General features: G+C 42.9%; 1 protein-coding gene across 4 annotated transcripts in view; it reads left to right on the top strand.

Annotated features, from left to right (window-relative positions):
- The first annotated feature begins 4,745 nt into the window (after nucleotides 1–4,745).
- Nucleotides 4,746–23,508, top strand: part of INO80D (INO80 complex subunit D) — a 56,238-nt gene continuing 37,475 nt past the window's right edge. The window contains exons 1-4 of one of the 4 annotated variants that reach the window (XM_079781993.1): nucleotides 5,914–12,412; nucleotides 18,139–18,179; nucleotides 19,513–19,605; nucleotides 19,801–19,956. Coding sequence is in view for 1 of the 4 variants with exons in the window: in XM_079781992.1 (XP_079638118.1) it covers nucleotides 19,739–19,956 (218 nt within the window). In the remaining 3 variants the exon portion in view is untranslated. Of the gene's footprint in view, nucleotides 4,871–5,378; nucleotides 5,572–5,913; nucleotides 12,413–18,138; nucleotides 18,180–19,512; nucleotides 19,606–19,709; nucleotides 19,957–23,508 lie in introns of those variants that run through there. The other 3 variants (XM_079781992.1, XM_079781995.1, XM_079781994.1) reach the window with 3 other exon arrangements.

Raw genomic sequence — 23,508 nt, 5'->3', positions numbered from 1 at the left:
AGGATGAGAAGGCAGTGAAATGGCTCCAGGGACATGTCTTGCCCCTGCTGCTGCCCGTGACCATCTGGTTCCTAGGGGATATCTTTTGGCCCATGTGGGGATTTAAACAGAAAAGACTTTCTTGGTTTCTAAGTTGGCATCAGGTAATAGTCCCCAGGTTTCAGTGCCTGCCCTGTGTTAGAACTTGGGAGATTACCCGATCGTGTGTGTTTTGACTATAGTTGAATCTATCATCATAATAATAGAGGAATGTGCAAATTAACTGGGACACCATAATGTCACATCCGAACAGCAGGGACCTAAGGCTGCATGGCACCTGGCGGGGGCGAGGGACCTGAGGCCGCACCCCTTGCCTGGTGGGGCTTGACGGGGGACCTCAGGCCATGCTCTCCGCCCAGCGGGCCTTGACAGGGAACTTGAGACTGTGTCCCCCACCTGGCGCTGGGCTGGGGGACCTGAGGTTGCACCCGCACACCCGGAGAGGCTTGAGGGGAGTGGGGCTGGCTGGGTCTGGGTCTCCTGCGTTTTGGAAGTGCATGCAGGTGGTGGTCGGGGACTTGACTCTAGGTCCCGTGGTGTGCCCCAGACTCTGACAGGAGGGAGATTTTCATATACATTTTACTAATTTTCTTTCATTTCTGACACTTCTATTATAGAGAAAGGGCAAATAGCAATATTAAAATATTTCCTCTAATTCCCTCTTAATGTGCACAAATTTCGTGCACTGGGCCACTAGTATTACAGAAAATTCACACTTAAATAATCTAAAGCTATGATGTGGATATCTGCCAAATACAACGCTTGTCTCAGAAGCATTTCCTTGTAGGGCACAGTAACCACAATAAAACCAAAATCTTTGTTTTAGATAGAAACATTACCAGCAAATGTTTCCCAAACAGAAATACTTCAAGTGAAAAAAAATTTGTGTCTATGGCCATCATAACAGTGTGGTTTTAAAAAACTTTAGCTTCTACACACATTTCACTTCTACCTTTTTACCTCGTTGGGAATTTTTTTACACTAGCTAGGGACTCTTTGTATGACTTTTGAGTCTGCCTTTAGAAATGTCAGAAAAAGCATTTGTATAACTAGGGAAGGTTTATATTTACAACCCTAGTCCTCCAAAAGACAAGCAAAACCCCCAATAAATTTGTATAACCATGTCTGCTGTCACATTTGCCATAAAGGCAGTGCATTTAAATTTAAAATACTTTTTTTTTTTTGCATCCTCCAAGCAATGGATAGGCTTAGACATTAGACTTCACAAAGATGAAATAAGCCACTGGTTGGGACTAATGAACGAAGAGGGCTCCAACTGCTGGGTGCTCAAAGTTTGTTTTTGGCAAAGAACATATGGCAGGAATTTAGCATTTCCAGGCACCTTGGAAAGTCTAGAGCAGGAGGAAGTTTTGAAATCTTACTGGAAAGCTTTAGAGCCAAGTAGGTCTACAGTACTTGAAAGTGAAGACAGTTATCTCAACTGTATTTAAAAGGAGAAAGAGAAAGGAGGAGGAAAGAAAGAAAAAATAATACTCTTGGGGGAATCAAATGAGAGCACATGCATAAAAGTGCCCAGCGAGGTTACCAAGATACATTAGCTCCTCAATAATGTTAGCCAAATTTGAGTACTGGGAATTTTATTGGGCAAACAGGATTATTTAAGCTCAATTATGTCAGTAGTTTTGTTAGCACCTGCAGCTTCTAGGAATTATAGAGACATCGCACCTGCAATAAGTTCAATTACCAACTGAAATATTCACAGACCAATCAAATTCACCAATCCTATATAACTAGAGGCCCAGTGCATGATTGAATCATGCACGTGTAGGGTCCCCTACACGCTTTCGCTTTTCATGGTGGAGCTGGGTGCCTGTCCGCTGGTGCCGGAGCAGACAGGCACCCAGCTCCCCCACTTTTGATGGTCCGCGGCCGCTGAGGGGGGCTGCCGCGGACACCTGGCTACCCTGCCGTTGAGAGGCGCAGCTGGGTGTCCGCGGCAGGCCCCCTCAGCGGCCTCTCAACAGCAGGGTAGCCCCCCTCAGTGGCAGCGGATCTGTGCCTCTCAATGGCCGGATAGGCCACCCCGAGTCCCGCCCCCCAGCCTCCCGCCGCCCAATCGTGGACATAGCGGAGTGATGGTAATTTACATGTTACTCTATTATTAGATAAGATAAAGAGCTAATATGCTAATTAGACTGGATGGTGGCACGACCTCTGACCTTCCTGGATGACCAGTGGGTGGGGGGCTGCCTTGCCTGAATTTCATGCATCGGGCCTCTAGTATTGCAAATAAAGTGGGATTTCTTTCTCGGGTGGGTTATAATTCCTCAAGTCTGGGCTACTCAGCTCAGCTGGTGGATAAACATTATGGACTACAACCATGTACAGGTCAAGCTCTGAAACGCTAAGATTATGCACCATATCCCTATCCCCAGATACACATCATATAAACAAGTTTATTGGTCACTAGACGGATTGCATAAGTGGGTGCAGTCAGCACAAACACAACTTAATTTCTTAAAAAATTCAAAGCATTATCTATAAAGTCACGTCATATTCAAGGAACAAGTTGTTCAAAAACACGTTTTTCAAGTCCATTAGAGAAGTGATTTCCTTGTTATGACAAATGTGTGTGATCTCCAAATGTTTAAAAAATTTGTAAATTGAACAAAACTTCACAACCCAAGTTTCCAAGATGATAAAAATCAGTTAATTTTAATTACTTTAGATTTTTCTACCAAAGAAAAACCCCCACAAAAGAACACCTTAACTATTCAGGTACACTGGCATTTGCGGGGGGGGGGGGGGGGGGGGGACACTTAGATGATAAAGATGGGGGTCAGCATGAAAATAACATGATACATGCATTATCTGAACTTACTTTAAAATTCTAAATTTGTAAGCTAAAAAAAAATAAACATTTTGAAGTGGAGTCATCAGTTATTTCTTAATGCATTGTAATAAATTTTAAATGAAAGAGACTCAAGGCAGTCATATTACACATCAATTCCTATTAGGTTAGCCAACATGTGTCAGAACAATAACTAAGTATAAGACTCACCATGACCTGTAGAACAAGCAAAATGATCCTCTGGTTATTTTCTAATATTCTCCTCCTTCTCACAAAAATAGCAAAGTATCTCTGCCCTTGACTCTCCTCCGGCAAGAGTTCTGTGGGAAGTGTTGCAAGTGGGCAGCACCTTTCTCTCCCACCCCTGCGCCAGCTCCCTCAGCTCCCCGTAACTTTGATTCCATTTAGCTACTGAGCTTTGCTAATTAAAAAAAAAAAGATCGATGACACCCACCATCCACCGCCGCGTATTAAAAGTAATTTATACAGCCTGGCAGCACACTGGAAGTTCTGAACAGACAACATTTCCACTCGAACAAAAAAGGCACCTCTCCATTTTGGGACACAACAGAAAGTGGACAGCAACATGTGCAATGTGCACCCAAGATGTATGTACTCCTTAAAAAAAAAAAAATCTAAACAAATTAAAAAATCTTCAATGCCTGGATAGGATGAATTCTTAATAAGTCATTTTACTTAAAAAAAAATCTAAAGCGGTCGTCCAAATCTATTTCCAGTTTTACAGGAACCTTTCAGACCCTAGCAGGAGGAGATTTCCAGAAACGGGGTCAGCTCCCCTTCAGCTGCCTGGAACCCCCGGGTTGCGCTCTGCCTGGACAGCATTTCCCTGTGCAAACTGCACATGTGCCTGTGCCGTGCCTTCCTGGGCAGTGCACGGGGTTGGATGCACAGGGCTTTGCGGAAAGGAGGCAGAAAGACACCCCTTGGCAATCGTCTTTCGGCAATCTCAGCTTTCAGGGAGATCTACAGAAACACAACATTTTACACAGAACATAAAGACACAAATATCCTTCTACAAAAACAGATAAACAGGCACATAAAGACCAAGTGGCTATGAAGTCTCTTAAGTACACCTTTATACACTGACCACCAGACACTGAACTTTCACATCTGTATGTAACGGAGAAAAAAAAAAAATAATGATGAGCCTGAAAAACAAAACAAACAAAAAACTTAAAATACCACCGACACTTACATGGAGAAATAGAAAACAACCATCACCGGGAGACCTGGGTCCTGGAAAGGTTCCTCCCCATCAGAAGAGGCGGACACTCGGCCCCCCGGGCGCCCACGAGCACGCTTCTCCAGCAGCTCCCCCCGTTTGCTGGCCCGCTTTCCGCCTCCCCCCCGCCCCCCCAGGCGCCGGTGTGGACGGCCGGGGTGCCCTTTCCCCCCGAGATGAGAAGCCGAAATCGGCCCTCGGTCGGGCGCGGGTGCACTTGTCCCCCCGGCCCCCCTTCCCTGGCCGCCAAGATGGTAGGAAAGTTGTCGTTTCGGAGGCCGAGGAGCGGCCGCCTGGTGTTATGTGCCCGCAGTGCCTGTAGTGGTGCTGTAGGAGGCTGCCGCCTCTTCTAGCGCAGCCGGCAGCCCTGCCTTCTGGGCTGGCGAGGATATTCAGGGATTTCCCCTTCACCATCACCGACCCCGGGAGCGCTTTTGAGTTTCCGAAATAAAAATATGATCCTCACCCCTCTCGCCTGACAGGGAAAGGCTCTCGCCGGAGCCCAGTGGGGAGCGGCCGCGGCGCCGCCGAGCTTCCGAGTCCGCCGCCAGCGCCTCTCGCGCTGATCTGTCAGGCCGGCCGAGGCACCGGGGGGAAGGAGGAAAAAAAAAAAAAGCAGCTGAAAGGTAAGCAGAGGCGGCCCCAGGCCCGGCCCACATCCCCGGGCTCCCGTAGGGCGGCGGGCTGGGCCGCGCAGGCCGGGCGGGCGGCGAGCGCGCGTACGTGAGGCCGGGGCTTCGGCGGCCCACGCCGGGCCCGGGACGGAGAATGAAAGGGTGAGGGGGGCCGGCGCCGGGGCGGCGGGGCAGGGGGCCGGGGGGCCTGGGAGGGGGGTGCCCGCGGGCGGGGACGGCGGGCGGGCGGGCGGACCGGGTCCTGCGGGGCCGGAGCGGAGCGAGCGGCGCGGCCTGCGGGCCGGGGTGGGGTGCGGGGCGGGGGGTGCCGGCTAGGCCTCGGGCCGGCGGGGCCCCGTGGCGACCGCGCCCTGCCCCGCACCCGGGCTCCCCGCGCCCCCGCGGGTCCCCGCGGCCTCCGGGCGGGACGGCGGCGCTGTGGGGCCGGGACCTGCGCCGGCCGGAGTCCCCCGCGGGCGCTAGGCCCGGGCGGCCGGAACAGGGCGCGCCGGGGCCTAGGAGCGGGGAGCGGCGCCCCCCCCCCCGGAACCCCCCTCCCCCGGACCCCCGCCGGCGCCCCCGCCCCCACCCGGGCAGAGTTGTGTGTGCTCGGCCCCCTCCTCCGCGCCGGCGGCCTGGCGGGGCGGGGCGGGCGGGCGGGCGGGCGGCCTGGCGGGCGTGGGGTGGGGTGGCGGGGCGGCGAGGAGTCAGGTGCAGCCGCGGCCCGGAAAGTTTCCTTTTAGGCCCGAATGGGGGGCTGCCCTCCTTTCGGGGAGCCCTGGCGCTAGCGCTCGCGACCCCCGAGGGCGTGGGGGAGAGCACTCGGCTATTTGGAAACTCTGGGCCAGTTCCTGTCCGTTAAGGTACTCCGCCCCTGCACCCCGCGCCCGCGCCCCACCCCGCGCCCCGCGCGCCCCGCCGGGCTGCCAACTCCAGCCCACCCCCGGGAGCCCGGCTGGCGAGGGCCTGCTCGTCCCGGGCGGAAAAGTTTCCCCCGGATGGTCCTCGGCTTGTTCGTTGGTGCCCGGGGTCTGGGCGGTGGGAAGGGAGGCGGTGGGTGGGTTCAGGTGGGCTTTCTGGGGGTGCCAGCGTTCCGCGTCGCCTTTTTTTTTAGCCCTGACCCCGGACCCCGGGGCGGTTACTTTCCGATCTGGCAGCGCCCCCCCCCCACTCCCCCCACCCCACACACACCCCCTTTCACCCCGGATCCCTCCGGGTCCCCGGGCCCGCGGGAGGGCGTGGGCGGCGGGGACCCTGTCAGGGCGCGGGGCCGGGTTTGTGCAGCCGCCCCCAGAGGTGGGAGTTTCCCGTCCGGTGTGGTCACTGTCCGGGGAGCCGAGCACGTGAACAGCCCGGGGGGCAGGGGGGGGGTGGACGGGGGGACCCTGGTTGTCAGTTCGCGTGGGAGCACGGAAAACGGGGAGGGAGAGGAGGTGGGCAGGGCACCTCCTGGACCACGGCTTAAGGATCCGTAGTTGATGGATTCTGATAACTCTTTGCATTTCCGTGGTCTCTTCTGTGCGACCCCAGCAATGGGGGAAAATGGGGGTGTAAAGGAAATTTGTGATTGCTGCGGCTCCGGAGGGTCCGTGGGAGAGCCCGCGGGGAACGGAGCCTCGCGGATGCCGTGTTTCCTCTGCTTTCTGTGTTTAAGCGGGTTCGATGTTAGCTATGTTTTGGGGCCGTGAGCTTTGAAAGGGTTTTGTTTGCTTGTTTGTGTGTTTTGTGGGTTTTTTTTAGTGGAAAACTTAAATTTCCCAATCTAGAGGTCCTGGTTTTCAGGGATGGGATGTTTCCGGTGGCTGCACTTCACCTCCTTCTGGGGGTGCTTTAGTATGGAAGTTGGAATGTTAATGCACCCTGCCCCCCTCGACCAGCCTCCGGGATGGGCAGGTTTGGAGAGGTGCTTTTTCCTCTTTTCATTTGTTCTCTTCACCCCCCCACCCCCCGCCCTGCCCTTTGTGGGGGACCCCGGGCAGGATGCTGGGTGTGTATGCATGAGCGTCCTGCCTGCTGGCAGCCTGGCGTTGGCCGGCTGGGGTGCTCCACCTTCCGACCACCGACCCCCAGAGCACAGTGACCCCGTGCACCGGGGCCCTCGCGGAGCAGTGGAGGGTAACCCAGGACTTGGTCAGGGCTGACTTCTGGCAGGCATGGGAGGGTGAGCCTCCTCCTGTGAGCCTTACTGAGTCTTTTCCTTTTGTCTGCCTGACATAAAACTACTTCTGTTTTCCACAGCGAGGGATGTCCAGCCATTTAGCATTGCTCTTAAGGAAGGCGTGATATTTGAGATGATATGGATGGCGTACAAAATATGCAAATTACATTTAATGGTTGTTTAACTTTATTGATTAATTGAAATTGCTTATTGACTTGGACGTGTTTACGTGTGTACCCAAAATGGTTACTTCTATTGGAGTTTGGCATTTTTTAGAGCATATTGGTTGGAGGAAATCACTCAATGAGTCTCTTTGCACAACATTTTAAGGTTTAAAAAAAATCCCTTTGCCTCATAATTCAATATTTTAAAGATACAGGTTGAACTTCACATTCCTAAGCTTTAAAAAACTATATGTATAAATCCCAAAAGTTTTGTACTTTTTCCACCCTGTTTCAAAATATGTTAATTTCTTAATTTAATTGCCTCAAGGACTTTATTCCTGAAGAAATGGTGGGGTTTATTTTTAAAAGCTACATTTTATTTGAAACGAATAAGAGACTTCAGGGCAAATACGGAATTAATTTTAAATTGCGAAGGTGAGATACTTTTTTACTCTTAAACATTTAGTTCCAAAAATAAATATTTATTTTGATTTATAAGTCTGAAAGAATCAATTTTTCTTTCCTCTGAAAGATTGTAGAAGGAAATTTGAATACCCCACCCCAACTATTTTTCTCAGCAAATCATGTCACTGCTATTCTTAGAGAAATGAAATTTTGATTTTGATGGATTTTAAAATTTCTAAGTCAGAGCACCCAGAATTAAACAAGTCATTAAAAAAAAAATGCTGATCCATTCATTCTTATTTGAGATGTTCCCCCAGGGTTAGCAGCTTTCACTATCCAGGTTTGGAACAATAGTTATGGATATTGAGAGGCCATTTATTTCTGAATACAGTTAACAGTCCCTTGGTCTTGTAACCCAGTCTCTCCCCACACGCACTTGGTAACTTGTAAGCAATAGGTAGATAGGTGAGAATGGGTTGGAAGCAGCAAATTGTCCCCAAAAGCAGATACTCCGCTGCATATACAATGGAGTCACATCCAAGCCCATTTAATTTATGCTAATGTAACTCTGTTTGTCCCAGAGCTCTGACTGTAATGCTGATTTTAGACAATACTTCTGGCTATTTTGAGACACGTGTAAAGATACTCTGCACTAAAACTTCAAGTTAAAATCTAGAGCCTCTCTTCCTTCATTGCACTAAAGATGCCAGGCTCCTACCTAGGTTCTGATGGTTTTTAAGGCAGCTCTTCAGTTCAAAAATTTTTTTTCAGTTCGATTTTATTTGTAGCATGACATGCTACAGTCAGACACAAGTTTGGACTGGGCTTTGGGTTCTCATCCCAGCTCTTCCAGTGGATGGGTTACTTCCTCTTTGGTTAGTTTATCTGTGAAATAGAAATACCCCCTTTTGAGGTAAGGATTAGATGAGATAGCCCATTGTTATAACGTTATGGTCATAAGGAAACCCCTCTAATGTGTGAAATGATTATTGTATGAAATGTTGGACAGATAATTAATTAATTGGGACACCCATCTGCTTGGCTCTTAGTTGGTGCTCCTTAAATATTAATTCCCCGAGCCCACCTTACCTTTCTGTTCGTGCCATCTAAAAAGCGTTTCTCTTATTTGTTTGTTTGCTTTTTTTCTGACTAAAAGTAATAGATTCTCATATTCGTTCCACTCAGATTTATCCCAGGAGATAACCATTGTTAACATGTTGTGTTTTGTGTGATTGTGTGTGCATACAACATAAACACAATCTGAGGATTTTTCCATTTAACAATGTTGTGTAGTTTTTTGTTGGTTAAAGCTTGGGCTCAGGAGTTAAACTGGCCTTGAATCCTACCTTTGTGATTTGGACTAATTAATCTCATTCTCAGTTTTTTCATCTGTGAGAGAAGGTGATAATAATACCTTCTTCATAGGGTTGCTGTGATGATTAAATGAGGAATTGCACACAAAGCCCCTAGAATGGTGCCTGGTGCAGGACCTTTTGATAGTGTTTTCCTCTAAAGAGTTTCAGTACTTTCCATGTGATTTTTTTTTTTAAATCTGAATGAGTTCTTGATTCAGTATATGTACTAAACTAATAATACTAGTGAGTATTGAGTGCAGATAGAATGTTATAATTACCTTCATGGGGCAAATAAGTATTTTTGTGCCAGTAGGTAATTAGCAGTATATTCATAGAAACTTTCAGCAGCTTGATATTAGTGTAGCCTCTGCTTTTGAATTCTGTGAGTTGGCAAGAAGGTGGGTTTTCTTTTACTTCCAGCTCTTCCTCTAAAACTCTTTTAGTTATCTGCCTGCTGCCTGGGTGTGTGTGGCCTCACCTTGGGAGGGTGGGGTGTTGAGGTGATGGCAGGGGTTGTTGGAGCCTTGCTGTTTCATTCATTTAACTGTAACAGTGGGCCCCGCAATACAAAGACGCGTTCTCTGCCCTTGAGGAGTTTTTAGTCTAGTGGAGAAGGAAAAAACCGCTGACTTATACAACCTTGGATGATAAGGGAGAGGTTGTCCCCGAGGCCTGGAGGCTAGAAAGCTATTTATTCTGGCTGCCCTGGGGCAACCCTTAAAGTGAGGACTTTCCTGGGGTGTTTCTGTGCTAAGCAAACGGGAAGTTTTAGGAAGGCACTTCTGAGGGTGGGACCTGAAAGTATGAATAAATGCCGGAGGACACAAAAGTGTTCAGTGTTGCAAATTATGGGAGTTGTAGGAAGAGCAATAAATAGTGCAAGAGGGAGAAGTCAGCCTGGCCGGATCCTAAGGAATTGATGTTTGGATTCCTTTTACAATTATGAGCAGACCTTGAAGCCTTTGGCTAAATAAGTTATTCGCGTTTTTGAGAACTTGAGTTGTACAAAGGGTGGAAATGAGGAGGGCAAGACCGGAATTAGACCCAGCGCTGCTGAGAAGAGATTGAAGGTTTGAACTATGGTGGTGGCAATGGCACCAGAGATGGAGAGAAGTGGAGAGGTTACCAAGGTAAAGTGGCTGCCTAGGTTGACCGGATGTAGATTTGGGAATCATCCTTGTATAGATAACAGCTGGAGTTGTAGAAGGAGAAAAATTTGTCCTTAATCTTTGTTTGAGAATCTGATGAACTTTACGGACTCCTGTCCAGAAAAATGCATTTATTCACATTAACAGTTTTGTACATTTGGTTTGAAATCTGGGATAATAACCTAATCTTGGGGTAGATGTAGAGTAGAAATGAAAATGAAAGCTTGTAGAAGTGTCTTGTTTGACTCCCACTTTTTGTGTGTTTGTGTGTGACTTGATCACTGCCATTTCATAGATTTATAAAACACATTTCTCAAGGTAATACTGTGGTAGGTGGCAGGAATGGCTCAGGGTGTGACCTGTGGGGTCAGACTGGACCTGGGTTCAGCAACCTTGGTACCTGAGTTCTTAGCAACAAAAAGCCAAGACATCATAGATGTAGAAAAAGTAATTCCCAGAAGAAATGGGCTTAGGAAACAAGTTATAGAGGAAAAGGAGGGGCCCTTGGAGCTGAAGAGTGGAGATTTCCCGGGAGGTCCCAGGAGGAGATCTCAGTAGAATATTCAGCAGCTCTCCAGGTGTGGCCTTTCCGGGCTGTGGTCTCCTCTGGCACCAGGGCAGGGGGTCGTTCAGGGCAGCAGGTCCGATATCAGCTGTGGCTGGTTTTGCTGCTTTTCTGGGCCTGGAGCTGAAATACAGCTGAGACCTAGATGTTATCTCTAGGGAGGAAAGGTCAGGGGGTCCAAACCGCGTGACCAGCAATTTGCTAGGGGAGGAAAGGCCACCCTGAGGGCAAGGTCCCACCCTACATTTTGTCCTTCGCTAGGCACCCAGGGCTTTCCCATCCTGGTGACATGGCCCATGGTCCTTGCTCTGCTCCTGTCTGTCTAACTGCCTACCACAATACATTTTGAATTTAACGGGTTTTAATGAGCTGCTGACATGAAAAAGATTAAAATATTTTGTGGGATTATTTGGAATTTTATCTTCCTTTGAAAAATTGGAAGATCTAGAAACTCTGGGTCTGCTTTTTATTTATTTGTTGTTTTTTTTTATTAATTGCATCAGTTTACTGGAACTGGTTTAAGTCAGTCCCCTTGAGAGGAGCAGTTTGCCACAGTCTGCCCCTGGCCCACCCTGCTGGCCCATGTAGGTATTTCATCTTGCATCCCTAAAACAAGGGAAAGAGGATCTTTGGGAACATTGACGCTTGAGTGTGGGGGCAAGAGAAACGAAGTCACTGGGCAGCCAGGAAGATTTTCTTTTTTCAGGAAGATTTTCAAGAAAGGGAAAGTGTTCAGCAGAGTCGAATGCTACAGAGAGGTCAAGTAAGAGATGGAATAGTGTATGTGGAGTTTAGCAACAAAGAGGACATTAGTTTCAGATTTGTAGAACAAAAGAACTTTGAGGATTATAGCTACAACTTTTTTCTTCTTGTGCTGCAATATAGGGTTTCCATAACAATTGAGAGAGACTGTGGCATGGACAGGAACTCAGAAGGCATTTGTTGTAAAGGATGATTTATTTACTGGAGCTAATAATGCTGTAACCAAGTCAGACACTGCTCTGCTAGTCATTTCCATCACAAGAACAACAGTATAGAGATGCTGTATAGAAGGTAGACATTATTTTTAATGTGGATTATAGGGAAGAATTCTCAGTGGATTCTATTAGCACAGCCCCCAAAAGGGTGGGAGGGCCTGACTTAATGGAGAGTTACACTGTACCATTCAGAAAACCACTAGCAGCTGGAGAATGCATTTTAGTTCTGCAGATTGTAGATTAAAATGATAATACTAATAAACTACTACTTACAGCTTCTAATAGTTAACATTAAGTGATTACTGTGTGCTTGATACCATGCTAAGCATGGTTCATGAAATGCCTAATTTAATTCTAAACAACTCCATGACTATTGTAATCTTGCCTTACATATGAGAAAACTGAAACCTAAATTACTTGCCCAAAGTCATAGACCTAGTAATTAGGAGAACCAGAATTGAGTGCCATCTCTGATACCCACTAGAGACAGTAAGTGCTCTCAACTTCTGCAGAACTCTCCTTTACCTTTCTGATAAATCAGGTGAGGAACTCACCTGCTGTAAAGGCCATTTAAATTTAAATTCATAAGCAAACTTATTTGTCAAGTGCAGCTTGGCATATAATAGACATTCAATAAGCATTTATTTGATTTATTTAAAAATATTTAGTTTGAACTTTATACTGAATATTATTCATATTTTTGGGTGATAGGACGTTTTTCTTCCCATCAGTTGATTTTCATCATTTCTAATTTTACTGCTTTTCACATTAGTATGTGGGATGTTAGTGGTTTTTTTTTAAATTAATATACTTATCTGTTTAGTATTTTATTTCATTTTTTTGCTCTACAAAGTTGAATTAAAAGTCTTCATAAAAAGCTTAAAATGCGAGAGGTAGAGAAGCTTTTTTAAAGACTGGAAAGTGACTCTGGGGTAAGTAACTATTCTTTTCATTTCTATTAAATATATAAAAAAACTAATATTCTGAGAATTTAGGTCCATGCTGGATTTAAAAAATTGTAAGGTGTGTTGTAGGTCTAGGCCCGTGGTCGGCAAACTGCGGCTTGCGAGCCACATGCGGCTCTTTGGCCCTTGAGTGTGGCTCTTCCACAAAATACCACGGCCTGGGCGAGTCTATTTTGAAGAAGTGGCGTTAGAAGAAGTTTAAGTTTAAAAAAATTGGCTCTCAAAAGAAATTTCAACCGTTGTACTGTTGATATTTGGCTCTGTTGACTAATGAGTTTGCCGACCACTGGTCTAGGCTGTTAAAAGGGGGTAGAATATAAAATTACAGATGGCAATTAGGGGAAAACGCTGTGGCGGTGAAATGAACATGCTTCTGAAACCCGAGACTCAAAAGAACAGTCATGACGTATAGAGACCCACATGGAGGTGGTGCAGCAGCAGTCCCAAAGAGAGGAATGTTCATATTTGTTGTCCAATTGGATTATGGTTGCTGTTGGAAGACTGAAAGGGCTGTAGGTGCTTTTGTTATAAGCTTACATGTCTTACTTTTGTCCCCTGCAATGTCTCTGTATTTGCAAGATGAAAGAAACTATAAAAATGAATTGTTTCATTTTCCCGTTAAACTCAGCATAGAATATCAAGGAGGATTGTGTGTTTGTTGTTGTTTTTGTTTTCAATATTTAACACCTAACCATATTTTTTACTTTTGAATTTTGGTATATGGGTATGTTTACCATGGAGATACTCTTTCTGTGAGACTATTCTCAATGTAGTTGTTTTTGCTTTTGGTAATAATAAGAGTTTCTATTTTGCTGCCACTCTAAAGTGCTTAATTATCTGCATTCCCCTCCTTAAGGGAGCATATATCTGTTATATTCTAAGCAAATTATTTCCATGGTTGAAGAAAATATCTACTTATAGTTGTCTCATTAGGATTTTTTTCCTTCCTCTTTTAAGTGGTAGTTAACATGTGTTAAAAGGTAGAGCTTAGGCATAGCACTTCTTTATGGATTAGAGATATGATAGTATTTAAATATTAGTGTGTATAAGACATTTGATTAAGATCATGTGGACTTTATATATTCTGTTTCTCCACTCTTTATATTTTACAAGGAGTGTCAAAGAGTGAAGGCCATGTGAACTTCACCTTTGGTGGAGTAGGGGTAAAGAGCTTCAGTGGTCGGAGGCTGGATGTAAAAAATGAAAAAAATGTAGGGTCTTTTTCCTGAGAGCTGCCTTAGTGATTTTGTCATAATGTCTTCTTTAATAAAAAAAAGGGAAAACCTATTAGAGGAATAGTTGTTTCCAGTTTATAGACAAAGCGATTTTGATATTAAATAATACTCACTTAGAAAGAAGTTAGATTTCCAAGCAGAGGGCCATTTTCCCCAAACATTCTTTCCTTTTATGATATTTAAAGTGAGTGAATTCATCAGGGAATTGAAAGTTTAAGTATAGAGATTAAGTTGAGCTTTTAAAAGAGGGATTTGAAAATGGAGAAACCAGCTGATTGTTCAAAAGTAAAATGCAAAGAATGATATAAAGTTGGCTTTTAATAGGACTTTAAAACATTAAAAATCATAAAAATTAAAAGAAATTAAAAACATTAAAAATCAAGTACATGGGAAGAAAAAATTAATCACAGGTGTAAAAATATTAAGATGTCAGAGAAGTTGTTTATAAGAGGTTGAAATTAAACACCTTTTTGTAATGGCATAGAGATGATTAGCGAAAACTTTCTTTCCCACCTAGTGGCAAATGCTGAAAGAGGGCAATTGGATAGATTACTGAATTCTTAGCATTAAAAGGATGTTGACTAGGCAGATTTTAATACATTCTTATTTTTTTTGTTTGTTTTAAAAATACATTTTAAAAATATGTTTTTATTGATCTTAGAGGAAGGGAGAGGGAGAGAGAGCTAGAAACATCAATCAGTTGCCTCCTGCACGCCCCCTACTGGAGATCAAGTCCGCAACCCAGGCATGTGCCCTGACTGGAATTGAACTGTGACCTTCTGGTTCATGGGTCAAGGCTCAACCACTGAGCCATGCCAGCCGGCCTCTAAAGTAGTTTCTAGTCCTTAAATATAAAGACATTATTAGGACAAAATGGAAAAAAAACAAGCCCTGTATAAAATAAAGAGGCAGGCCTCAGGCATTTTCATTCCAGAAGATATGGGGAAAAATATACAAATTTTGTAGATAAAAAAAAGTATCTGACCCCAGAATTTTATGTCCAGATAAGCTATAGTTTAAGTATATTATTTAGTTGACATATATTTCCAAACAGAAAAACCATGGCTGAGATTCCATAAGTCAGCCTTGTGTTGGGGGTGGAGAGGAAGGGGAGATAGAGAAGAGAGGTGACTATGTTATAAACCATTGAATCAGAGATCAATTAAAAACAAAATGGATTAGTGAATAGCATGGAATAAATTTAAATGTAGAGCCAGCATTAACATGTTATAAACTGCCTGGCTCAGTGGTTGAGCATCAACCTATGAACCAGGAGGTCATGATTTGGTTCCTGGTCAGGGCACATGCCCATGTTGTGGGCTCAGGTTACAAGCTTGATCCCCAGTGTGGGGTGTGCAGGAGGCAGCTGATCAATGATTCTCTTTCACCATTGAGGTATCTTTGTATCTCTCCCTCTCCCTTCCTCTCTGAAATCAATAAAGGATATATTGAAAAAAAGGGGGGGAAAAGTTATAAACTATGGCAATGTAAAAATCATAACACAAGGAAAAAATACTGCGTTTGGGATGTGTAGTTTAGGAAATTTTTCTCATTCATAACATGAGATCAATCATGATAATGCTAAGTATACTAATTTTCTTAGTGTGCAGTAAAAAAATGTTATCTAAAGGACACAGACTAAATCTTCCAAGAAAATAGGCTATATAATAAAACATGTAATAAAAAGAATCAAAATCTAAAAGCAATGTAAAAAATCCTTATATGATAAAAGACTAATATGCAAATTGTCCCCTTGGGAGTTCTACTGACCGGGAGTTCGACTGCTTGCTATGATGTGTGCTGACCACCAGGGGGCAGCGTGGAATGAAGGCCCCGGCCAGCAACAGGGGGAAGGAAAGCCCCAATTGGCCCTGATCACTGGCCAAGCCTAAGGACCCTACCAATGCACGAATTTTGTGCACCGGGCCTCTAGTCTATACTAATAAAAGTTTAATTTGCTAATTAGACCGGGAGACCTTCTGAACATCCTTCCGGACAAAGCCATGGTGGCAAGGCCAAGGCAGAGGCAGTTAGGGGCGATCAGGCCAGGAGGGGATGGCAGTTGGGGGTGAGCAGGCTGGCGGCGGGGGGGGGGGGGGGGGGCGGGCAGTTGGGGGCGAGAAGACTGGCAGAGGAGGGGGCAGTTGAGGGCAAGCAGGCCTGCAGGCAGAGTGGTTAGGGGCAATCAGGCAGGCAGGCAGGTGAGCGGTTAGGAGCCAGCAGTCCTGGATTGCAAGAGGGATATCCCCCGAGGGGTTCCATATTGGAGAGGGTACACAGGCTAGGCTGAGGGACACCTCCCCCACCCCCACCCCACCCCTGCACAAATTTTGTGCACTGGGCTACTAGTAAAATAATAAAATTAAGATGAAATATTTTCCGAGTAAATAAATATAAAAATTATAAATTGGATAAACCCATTTATTAAAGGAAAATGACACTCAGATTAGAGCAGAAAAGTCAAACCAATTAAGAGATGTCATCTAAATGGGACCAGCAGATACTATTTTAGTACATGATTTAGGCTTTTCAGACATACAATCTCTGTTGCAACTGTTCAGCTCTACTGTTATAGCATGAAAACAGCCATAGACAACATGTAAGTGAATTAACAGATTTGTCCTGTAAGCCAGAGTTTTCTGACCCATTATTTAAAAACAGTGGGTAAATACGTAACTGGCAAATTGAAACAACAAAAATGAGAGTTTATCACTTGAGTTGCATTTCCTAATGATAAAGAATGATAATCTAGTGGTTATGAATCTTATATGTCAAATAATACAGCTTTAAAATTTATAAAACAAAATATATATGGAGAAATAGACAAATCATATCATAGTAGGGGATTTTGACTGATAAACATGTAATAAAAAGAATCAAAATCTAAAAGCAATGTAAAAAATCCTTATATGATAAAAGGCTAATATGCAAATTGTCCCCTTGGGAGTTCTACTGACCGGGAGTTTGACTGCTCGCTATGACGTGTGCTGACCACCAGGGGGCAGCGTGGAATGAAGGCCCCTCCACTATATATGGAGAAATAGACAAATCATATCATAGTAGGGGATTTTGACTGATCTCTTTCAGCTCTTGATAGAGCAAGCAGACAAAATATCCTATCTAATAAAAGAGTAATATGCAGATTGACCATCACTCCAACACTCAAGATGGCTGCCCCGATGTGGTCAAAGATGGCTGCCCCCATGTGGACACAAGATGGCCAGCAGGGGAGGGCAGTTGGGGGTTGCCAGATTGATTCCATGCCCAGGTTGTGGCTTGATCCCTGGTAGGGGGTATGCAGGAGGCAACTGATCGATAGTTCGCTCATACATCAATGTTTCTCTCTCCCTCCTCCCTTCTTTTTCTGAAAATCAATAAGAGAAAGTATTATCAAAGTTAAAAGCAGCAACTGATGAATTAGAAAACATACATGGAGATACTAATAAATCCAAGAGATTTTGGTTCGTTGCATTTTTATTTTAGAGGATACTGGGAAAAAAAAAAAAACATGAAACAACCTCCTATTGAACCTGTCATGAAGAAAGGGACAAAGCACAGATATCATATATGTGTATGAATGAATATACTGAATATGAGAAAAAAATCACATATATTTAGGAAATTAAATATAACAAGTCATATTGCTAAACTGTATGGGGATAAATGTTAAAACCTGATTCACTATGAAAAACCAGTACTAAGCCCAGGCAACCTTCTAAGGAGCATTATAACTGCAGTGCTTTTTAACTTGCTCAAGAATATAGAAAAAGAGAAATATTTTCTAAATTATATTTTGAAATATTTATTTATACCAAATTCTGGCAAAGCACACAAACAGAAAATTTAGACCTTTCTCCTACTACAGAAATCGTAAATATTAGCAAGTGTAACTCAGCAACACATTAAGATAATAATACATAATGACCAAGTTGCTTTCACCCCAAGACTGTAAGAAGAGTTCAGTATCAGAAAATAATAAACACCATATTTTTAAAAGTATGAAAGAAAAATTATCATCTTCTCCAGAAGCTGAAAAAGAATTTGGTAACATTAATCATTAATCATTAATTCTGAGGTTTTTTTAAAAAATAGGACAACTTACGAAAATAGAAATTACTTGATACTTTCTTAACATAACAGGAAGTCATGTTAAAAGTCAGCATTATTACCTTGGCGGCGTGGTTCAGTTGGTTGGGTGTCGTGCAGTGCACCGTAAGGTTGCCAGTTCAATACCCAGTTGGGGCACATGCTCAGGTTGTGGGCTAGATCCCTGATAGGGTGTGTGATTATGTTTTGCTCTTGATCTTTTTCTCTCCCTTCTCTCAAAATCTATAATTTTCATTTGTTCGTTGTTTAACATGTCCGAGGCTCAGTACTTGGTGTGTTGCATGCTCTATCATTTGATCCATGGAGCAGCTTGATGATAACATAGCTACTATTATTATCCCTATTTTACAGATGAGAAAACTGAGGTTAAATGACTTGTTCAGGATAACAAAGTAAGTCCAGATTCTGAACTTGAGCAAATATGTCTTCCGACTCCTTAAGCATTTATGTGTCTTGCCATTCACTTGTATAAGGAATTTCATATTGAGTTTAGTAAAGGAGGGAGTATTTTTTGAGGCTTTCTGTAGCTGGTATCTAAGCTGCTCTAACAGCCATGTGGGTGACTTTCAGAGTGTAGGGAAAGGGTGTTAGATCACATCAACCCACTGCAAGCCTGACTTGACAGATTAGTTGATTCAATTTCATTGTAGACCATGTGGTCTTATCCTGTATGATAAAAGACTAATATGCAAATCGAACTGCGGAATCACCGGTCGCTATGACACACACTGACCACCAGGGAGCAGACGCTCAATGCAGGAGCTACCCCCTGGTGGTCAGGGAACTCCCACAGGGGGAGTGCCGCTCAGCCAGAAAGAAGCCAGGCTCACGGCTGGCGAGTGCAGAGGCGGTGGCAGGAGCCTCTCCCACCTCCATGTCTGACTGACGGCTTAGGCCTGCTCCCCAGGGGTCGTCAGTCGGACATCCCCCAAGGGCTCCCAAACTGCGAGAGGGCCTGCCGGGCTGAGGGACCCTTCTCCCCCGAGTGCACAAATTTCATGCACCGGGCCTCTAGTAATATATAGATGCTATTGCTGGAACTTTGTGTTTAGAGAGGTCTGAGTATTGTGTCCTTTCTTCCATTTCTAACTAAACCTCCAAAGACTCATAAACCATGATTATTATCCTATTTATTTTAATTGGGAGTGCCATGTAGTACCAAGCACTGAACTGACTGGTGGAAGTGTGGTTGGGTGACTAGTCTTTGGGCTCAAGAAGTTTATAGTTTAGTGGGCTAAGTGAGGGGGAAGATTGGAGGGAAAATTACTTTTTTTTACAAACAGGAATTTGCTCTTTTTTAAATTTCATAAAAACATTTGTTACAAATTGCCAAACACTTGTCAACTTATCAAAAAATGTAGACTTTCTGAGGGAAGTTTGCTGTCCATTGGCATTGTAAAGAGATTCAGGTTCTGAAAATAGGTATAGCCTATAAACACCAGTAATGAGATGAAAAGACCTTATGGCATTTGTTTGGTGGAAAACCCCTACCTGTTTTGAGGTATTTCCAAAACTTAACCAGAGGAGAAGTTATTTAGTTCAGTTTGGAGGGGTAAGGTAACTTAATATTTTATGCCTCTTATTATTTTAATTCAGTATTGGGACATTGGATTACAATGAAGAATCCATCCCATTAGAAGGGTGATATCCTAGTATTTTACTTCTGAGGTGAGCAAACTTTTGCTTATTTCACTTTGTTAACTAGCCCTTTTGATATTTTTATAGACAATCTGCTTCATCTTGATTCTGCTGCATTCCAAAGTGTGGTATCCTTGGGGTTCTCTTAACATTGCTATGGTGCAGAAGATTTAAAATCAGGTATGGCTATGGGGCCAGAAGTCGCTCAGTAAAATTCTCAACTTATTCTGCCTTATACTCTCTGATTTATCATTTGGGTTTCTTTTTTTGTGGTGGTCTTTTAGCTGATGTTCACAAGGAATAGAGTCACGTGATGTATGAAGGGAAACATATACACTTCTCTGAGGTTGACAATAAGCCCTTGTGCTCATATAGCCCCAAACTGTGCAAGCAGCGGCGACTCAACGGCTACGCTTTCTGTATCAGACACGTTCTGGAGGACAAGACTGCCCCCTTCAAGCAATGTGAATATGTGGCCAAGTATAACAGCCAACGCTGCACCAACCCCATCCCCAAATCAGAGGATCGTAGGTAAGAGCTGCTAATGGGACTCAGCCTTTGATTTATTAGGCTGGGATTTTTCTTTTTCTTGTCCTTTTTTCTTTTACATACAGTGAATGTAAGGATGCTTTCCTGGAGTAGTCTAAGTAAACTTTGAAATGCTTCTAAAGATGAGAGATTGGTAATTTAAAAAAAAAAAGGGAATAGTAAATTTGGGGAATCACTTGAAAAGTATTGTTTCAGTATTTTCTTTTTATAGTGATTTAATAGACTTGCTAGGATTATAAAAATAAAAATTTTCCCCCTTAAAACTGTTGCTTGAAGTCTTAGTACTGATGTATTTAGTTTGCAGTCTTATAAAGTGTTTCTGACTTGTCATCTGCCTAAATGAGAAAAATTATAGGAACTACTTAGGTGTTGAAAGTAATGATAATAATTTTGGAACTTTAAAATCTGTGCTTGAAAGGTAGAAAAGGAGTTAAAAGAATGATTTATTGAAAAGGAGTTACTTAAAAGAATGATTACTTGAATCATTTACTTTTTATCAGACTTCTTTTTGGTTAAAAAGAATTCCATATAGAGTATGTTTACTATAAATTAGAAACTGTATTTTCATAGTATGGGTGGCTTTTATCACTAGAATTATGAATTTATGCTTTGCTGAATTAAAAATAATACAGGAAGGTGTTTTAAAGAAGTCTTATGCTGGTTGTTCATCTTTCATATTTGTAGGAAAATTCACACTAGATTTCACATATGATCTCTTTTTCTTCAGTTCTACAGAATCAGTATTGATCAATGTAGGTTATTACAGAGGCGTGCATGCTTATTTTATAAGACAGTTTCAAATATTTGTTACTTTTAGGTAGAAACTTTGAACTTTTTACTTTTCTCTTAGAGGTAAAAAGTTCATCCTTATTCCCATACATAAGCAAATGTCACCTGCATAAAAGGGTTGAAAAGGAATATGTATTTTATATTCAGAGTGAGCAATTTTTACCCTTTTAGGGTGAAATAAATAGTTTGTGTTGATAGAGATCCCACCAAAACGAGTATAGTATAATGTGGTGATTTGGGAATACTCTGTCAGAATTTGTAATGAGCACTTAAGGCGTCAAATTACAATACCCGAAAGTTAGAAACAGCTGCTTAGTGAGGCAAGGAATAAAATTTTAATCTCAGGTGAGAAAGGGACCACTGTATTAGGGTAAACGTATCTGTCCATTTGGTTTTAGCAGACTGAAAATGGTAATTTCTTACCCCTGCCCTTTTTAAACTTAAAGAATGGAAGAACTTGGATTAATTTTTTACTTCAAGCTCCATTATAAACACATTTCTATAATTTTGTCTTAAATTCCATTTTTCATAGTTGTGATTGTTAACCTTGGATTTTTTTAAATTCAGCTGAAGCAAGTATTATAGCTTACAGCAAGCAGTAAAGTGACTCACTTCGAATTTGTCCAAAATATTCTGTGAAGCATATGCCTTCACCTTTATATTCTAAGTAATTTCCTCTTTTTAGAACAAGATAAGGGAAAGGATTTTTGTGTTGCTATGTGAAGAGAAGCTATTTTTTTTTTTTCCAAAATTGGTCCAAGAACATATATATATATCCTTACCCGAGGATATTTTTTCCATTGATTTTTTTTTTTTTAGAGAGAGTGGAGGGAAGGGGGGAGAGTGAGAGAGACACATTGATTGGTTCCCTCCCGCACTTGTACTTGCCTCCACCAGGGCCAGGGATCGAATCTGCAACCCAGGTATGTGCCCTTAACCTGGAATCAAACCAGTCACCCTTCAATCCGTGGGCTAATGCTCTAACCACTGAGAAAAACTGGCCAGGGCTTTAACTTTTTGGGTATTAATATTTTTGTTTGTAGGGTTGTTTGAAAATAGAATTAAAGTAGACTTTAGCACAAGGTAATATTCTTATGTTACCTCAAGAATTCCAAGTTGAATTTATGTAATAATATCTTGACCTATGTATAAATATTGATAGTTGTAACTATACTATATGACATACTATACAAAAGGTTAATATTTTGAAAATGTGCTTTCATTATTATTGATGCAGTTACTCCTTGGACACCTAGGTATTTGAGATGGTTTATATATTGTTTTAGAAAAAAATTTTTAAGGATTTTTTTCCATTGATTTTTTTTTTTTTTTTTTTTGAGAGAGTAGAAGGGAAGAGAGACAGAGAGAGAGAAATATTGATGTGAGAGAGACATATCGATTGGTTGTCTCCCACACATATCCCGACCGGGGCTGGGGATTGAGCCTGCAATCGAGGTATGTGCCCTTGACTGGAATCAAACCCGGAACATTTCAGTCAGCAGGCCAACGCTCTATCCACTGAATCAAACCGGCCAGGGCTCAAGGATTTTTAATGGACAAAATTATCTGGTTGGTGGTCAGCTAGAGGAAGCTTCTTGATATCTGGTGTCTAGCTTATCTGGTGTGTATAATAAATGCTAACTTATGGGTTCCAGCTGTTTGAAATAGAGTAGTGTTATGCTCAGTAGAAGTACTGGTATAATTAAAAAGTAAAAATTATTTTCTAAGCTAGGGCTCATTATTGTAGCCTTGGTTTCAGAGACCAGTGGTTATATTAAGTTGGTTATTTTAATATACTATTTTAAATTTAAGTTTGCTATAATTATATATTTTACTAGTATGTATATATTTGCCAGGAAAACTCATCATCTGTATGTTTATTTTCTAAAATAGTCTAAGATAAAATTCACATCCCATACGTTTACCCTTTTAAAGTATATAACTCAGTATTTTTTAGTATATTCACTGGGTTGTGCAACTGTCACCACAGTCTAATTTTACATTTTCTTCCCCCTAGAACCCCATTAGCCGTTACTAATTCTTTTAGACTAGAAATTCACGTTTGCACTTATTTTAAATGCTAGTAAGCTGTTCTAGGTGTGAAGAGGTGGAGGTTTAGGAGTTCGACTGTTGTGATAGTGCCGCCAGTGAGGCTGCAGTGCGTGCAGAACAAGGCTGAGGGAGGACTGTTCGTGCATCAGCCTCTGCTGTGTTACATGATGAGCACATAGTGGCCTCATTTACCAGTTCAGGCTGCCCATATGTCAATGACCAGGAAAGTCTGATTTGTAAATTAAAAAAACAACCCCACCTTATTTTTCTTCACTAAAAAAACTAATCAATTTGTCAAGTTGAAAACAACAAAACAATTTATTCTATATTAGAGGCCCGGTGCATGAAATTTGTGCACAGGTAGGGTCCCTAGGCCTGGCCGGTGATCAGGGCTGATTGGGGCTTTCTGGCTGCCAGCCGGGCCTTCCTTTGTTCCACACCGCTCCCTGGTGGTCAGTGCATGTCATAGTAAGCGAGCAAACTCCAGGTCTCTTGGTTAAAGTCCTGAGGGGACAATTTGCATGTTAGGGTTTTATATATATAGATTGGGAAGTTACTACAGTTATCCCTGAAGCCCTTCCTCTTGTTGGCCACAGCTTTATGAATCTGTTCTCTGTGTGTGTAGATCATACAGTGGATACTTGACATTCTTAAGGGTTATGTCATAAGATCTTTTTAAATAAATTGATTTAT

Source organism: Cnephaeus nilssonii, assembly GCF_951640355.1.
Source record: "Cnephaeus nilssonii genome assembly, chromosome: 10".
Classification (NCBI taxonomy): Eukaryota; Metazoa; Chordata; class Mammalia; order Chiroptera; family Vespertilionidae; genus Cnephaeus; species Cnephaeus nilssonii.
This window is presented reverse-complemented; position numbering and strand designations above follow the sequence as displayed.